The sequence below is a fragment of the Psammomys obesus genome, unplaced genomic scaffold, assembly GCF_907164565.1.
Source record: "Psammomys obesus unplaced genomic scaffold, mPsaObe1.curated_primary_1811, whole genome shotgun sequence".
Taxonomy (NCBI): domain Eukaryota; kingdom Metazoa; phylum Chordata; class Mammalia; order Rodentia; family Muridae; genus Psammomys; species Psammomys obesus.
Genome location: NW_026590187.1, coordinates 200,515 through 204,635, shown reverse-complemented (window position 1 = coordinate 204,635; position 4,121 = coordinate 200,515). Strand labels below are relative to the sequence as shown.

General features: G+C 57.9%; 1 protein-coding gene across 1 annotated transcript in view; it reads right to left on the bottom strand.

Moving 5' to 3' along the window:
- Window positions 1-4,121, bottom strand: part of Zan (zonadhesin) — a 62,469-nt gene that overhangs the window by 39,235 nt on the left and 19,113 nt on the right. Inside the window, exons 7-11 of the mRNA XM_055606673.1 lie at window positions 3,664-3,788; window positions 3,289-3,434; window positions 1,822-1,962; window positions 960-1,076; window positions 680-849 (exon numbers count right to left, since the gene is read on the bottom strand). Of these exons, the coding sequence (XP_055462648.1) occupies window positions 680-849; window positions 960-1,076; window positions 1,822-1,962; window positions 3,289-3,434; window positions 3,664-3,788 (699 nt within the window). The remainder of the gene's footprint in view (window positions 1-679; window positions 850-959; window positions 1,077-1,821; window positions 1,963-3,288; window positions 3,435-3,663; window positions 3,789-4,121) is intronic.

Here is a 4,121-nt window from a genome sequence, read left to right as displayed (position 1 = left end):
TCTCTCTTCTCTCTCTCCTCTCTTCCTCTTCCTCATCCTTTCCCTCTTCTCTCTCTCTCCTCTTCCTCTTCCTCATCCTTTCCCTCTTCTCTCTCTCTCCTCTCTTCCTCTTCCTCATCCTTTTCCTCTTCTCTCTCTCTCCTCTCTTCCTCTTCCTCATCCTTTCCCTTTCCCTCCTCTTCTCTGCTTCCTCCTCCTTTGCCTCCACCTGCTCCTCCTATTTCTTCTCCCCCAGCCTCTCCCGACTCGGCTCTCCAGGACTGAGGCCTGAATCCAGAGGCTTGGGCACATCAGGAAAGTGCTCCACATCCAACCCTCACCCCCAACTCCTCACTGACAGATTCTGGGCAAGCCGCACCCCAGTTTACCCACGGATTCTAGGTACCTGCCCTCCTGCTAAGCCACTGCACAGCTCTCTTTCCGCTCTTCTCTTTTGAAAGAAGCCTCCCCAAATTGCTTAGGCCAGTCGTGAGCCTGAGATCCTCCTGCCTCAGCCACCCAAGTAGATGGTTAGAGGACCACCGTCTGGCCAGCTTACTGGTTTTTCTCAGGAGTGTCTCCAGCTCTGCTCACTGCCCGGTCCTCATATGGGAGCAAAGTGGGGTTCAGCAGGGTCTACCCTGTCTGCATCAGTAGGAAACTGTACCGGCTCCTCCCCCATGCTTTGGGTCCAACTCACGGCAGAAGTCGGGTTCCCTCCAGGACTTCACGGCATGGCCGGCATCCTGGCAGATGGCCGTCATGGCGGACATATGAGCACAGAGCTTCTGCTGGAGCCCCTGGAAGCTACACATGTCAGTAACGCAGTTATCCAAAAAGGGCGAGGCCTTCAGGTGGAGGAGGCATGACCTGGGGGCAGACTCAGGATCAGGGCGGGAGTGGGCAGAGCCTCTGCGCCCACCTCAGACAAACCCCTGTTGCCTAGTGACCCCTCGCAGCCCCTCCGCCTTCCTCCATACTCAAAGGGTCCTACTGGGTCGACGAGCTGGCCACATAAGTTGTGTCCCGACATGGTGCTCCCCAAGGCTGGCTCACAAGAGGGGGGACTCATCTTCCGACACCTGGAAGAGACCCAGCTGGAGTGGTCAGAAGGCCGGAAGAGCCCAGGAGAGGGGGGGCACCCAGAGCGTGCAGCAGGCAAATCAGAAACGGCACTGCCTGTCAGACTGTCCGGTTCTTTTTGAGACACTCTCACTATCTTTTCCTAGTTGGCTCTGAACCTCCTGTACTCCTGGAAACCTAAAGATTACGGGAAAACTACCAAGCTTCCCCCACCCCGTTTCTTTTGTTTCATTTTTTACATTGCTGGGGATCAAACAGTATCTGGTGCATGCTAGAAAAGTGCTCCACTAAAGAGCCACACCCCAGCCCCTCACTGGGGGATTCTAAGCAGGGGCTCTACCACTGAGCCACACCCCAGCCCCTCACTGGGGGATTCTAGGCAGGGGCTCTACCACTGAGCCACACCCCAGCCCCTCACTGGGGGATTCTAGGCAGGGGCTCTACCACTGAGCCACACCCCAGCCCCTCACTGGGGGATTCTAGGCAGGGGCTCCACCACTGAGCCACACCCCAGCCCCTCACTGGGGGACTCTAGGCAGGTGACCACTGAGCCACACCCCAGCCCCTCACTGGGGTACTCTAGGCAGGTGCTCTACTACTGAGCCACACCCCAGCCCCAGCTGAATGTCTGCAGCTGCAGACATTCCTCCCTCTTCCTGGATTGACAGACAGGAACAACTGGACCCAGTTCTGGTAGGTCTTAACAGTCCACAAACACCGAGGGCTGAGGAAAGGACAGCCCCCGGGATCCACACTCACTCCCTGCTCTCCTCTTCCATCTGCCAGCTCTTGCCCAGGTCCTCCTCGTCGTACGCCATCTTCCCGTCCGGCTGCAGGTAGTCATTGCTGCCGTCTCCATCATAATTCCCACAGACACCACAGAGCTTCCTGGAGTAGGCACTAGGGGTCCGGGAGAGGAGTAAGCCATGACTGAGGAAAAGGGTCTCAGTGGTCAGAGCCCACAGCAAGGGGACAGTGAGCTGTGTGCCCTGAGGCAGGGGCGTGAGGACACCCACAGGCTCCCAGTTCCCAAGACCACCACTCAGGCCTCAGCCAGAGCGTCTCCGGAGGAGTGCCTCTGTTCTGTCTGCTCAACATCCTTCTAGCCCCTACCTGCTCGTGGGTTTAAACATGTACGCTATCCTCCCTCCCCACCGGTGTGTGCGCGTGTACTCACGTGTGTGTGTGTGTACACGTGGGGCCAGAGGTCAAAGTGGATCTTCCTAAGGTGCTCTCCACCACTTTTTTTTTATTACTACTTTTCATTTGTTTTGGTTGGTTGGTTGGTTTTGGCTTATTGAGACAGGGTTCCTCTGTGTAGCCCCGGCTGTCCTGGACTCACTGTAGACCAGGCTGGCCTTGAACTCACAGACCTGCCTGCCTCTGGGACTGACGGTGTAAGCCACAGTCCAGCGTGCGGGTGCTGCGCCTGTGTGTCTGTCTGTTCGCCATGTGCATGCAGTGTCCAGAGATGTCAGAGGAGGGCGCTGTGTCCCTGGGGACTAGAGCTTCAGACAGTTAGGAGCTGCAGTGTGGGTGCTAAGAATTGACCCTGGGTCCTCCGGAGGAGCCAGTGCTCTCCACTGCCGAGCCGCCTCTCCAGCCTGGTGAGCGAGTGCTTTCAACAGCCTCATGTGCACTCAGAGGCCAGATGCCCTGCTCGCTTTCTACTCCAGAGAGGCTGGTCCTAGGCTGGCAGCCAGCGAGGTGTAGGGACCCTCCCTTCCTGCCAGTCACAGTCCGCGGCTGCAGGCGCCCGGCTTTCCGGACCCCAGCGCAGGTCCTGGTGGTCTGCAGGGGCACTGTGCCAACTGACCCTCAGCCCACCCCCACCTTCATTTTTGAGAAAGGTTCTCTCATAGGCTCTGGAGGTCACCCGTCCAGTTAGAGCGAATGGCTAGAGAGCCCCAGGAGTCCTCCTACGGCTGCGCCCCAGCTTGCCGCTGCGCCCTGCTCTTTTTCTATTTTCACGGGCTCTTTGCGGATGGGCCACCTCACGAGTCCCCACATCACCTTCCCCACAAAGCCTGGCATCAGGGCCGCTCCTCCGTGAAGAACCTGGAGACAGGCTCTGCTGAGCCACTGTGCACACTCCCTGCTGTCCCCGGCTGCCCTGACCCTCCTCCCGCGCGGAAGGACTTCTGTAAGCGACTGACCCCCAGTGTCAGGAATGGGAGGGGTCGTTCTGGGAGACACGTCAGGCACCCGGCCAGGCTGCCAGCTTACCTAGACACAATCACAAACAGCTGCTGGTCGCCATCCCATCTCACGTGCAAACCAAACGTCGTCCTCAGCTCCACAAAGCGACCACTCAGACCCACGAAGATGCCGTTCGTAGGTATCACTGGGAGGGTGACTTCCTGCTCTCCAATCTGACAGAGGGGCGAGGAGGGCTCTAAGGCTCTAACACCACGTCCAGGGCTAGAAAGCACCACCCCTCCGCACCACCTCTTCGCCTCCCCTCACCCAGGCGGCTCTGAAGCATCACCGTCAGGACCTTGTTCAAGCCCATCCTGACAGGATTTCCTTTGTTCAAGCCTGTCCCTGACAGGGCTTCTGGGATGGCCTGGCCTGGCTGGGTGAGTGAAGCGCAGGACTCACCAGTGTGTGTCTGCCCCTGATCATGGTGATGGTGGTCTCTGGCACGGTGATGAAGACTTTGTCCAGGCAGGCTATGCCTTCTACTCCCCGTTCTTGCATGCTTGCTGTTATCCTAAAGAACGGGTCTACATGGAGAAAGGGAGAGCACTGAGAAACTAAGACACACACATTTGTTTATTTGTTTGTTTGGCTGGCTGGCCGAATGGCTGGTCGGTTGGTTGGTTGGCTGGCTGGCTGGCTGGCTGGCTGGTAGTCTGGCTGGTTGGTTGGTTGGTTGGTTGATTGGTTGGTTGGTTGGCTGGCTGGCTGGTTGGTTGGTTGGCTAACTGGCTGGTTGGTTGGTCGACTGGCTGGTTGGTTGGCTGGTTGGTTGATTGGTTGGTTGGTTGGTTGGCTGGCTGGCTGGTTGGTTGGCTAACTGGCTGGTTGGTTGATTGGTTGGTTGGTTGGCTGGTTGG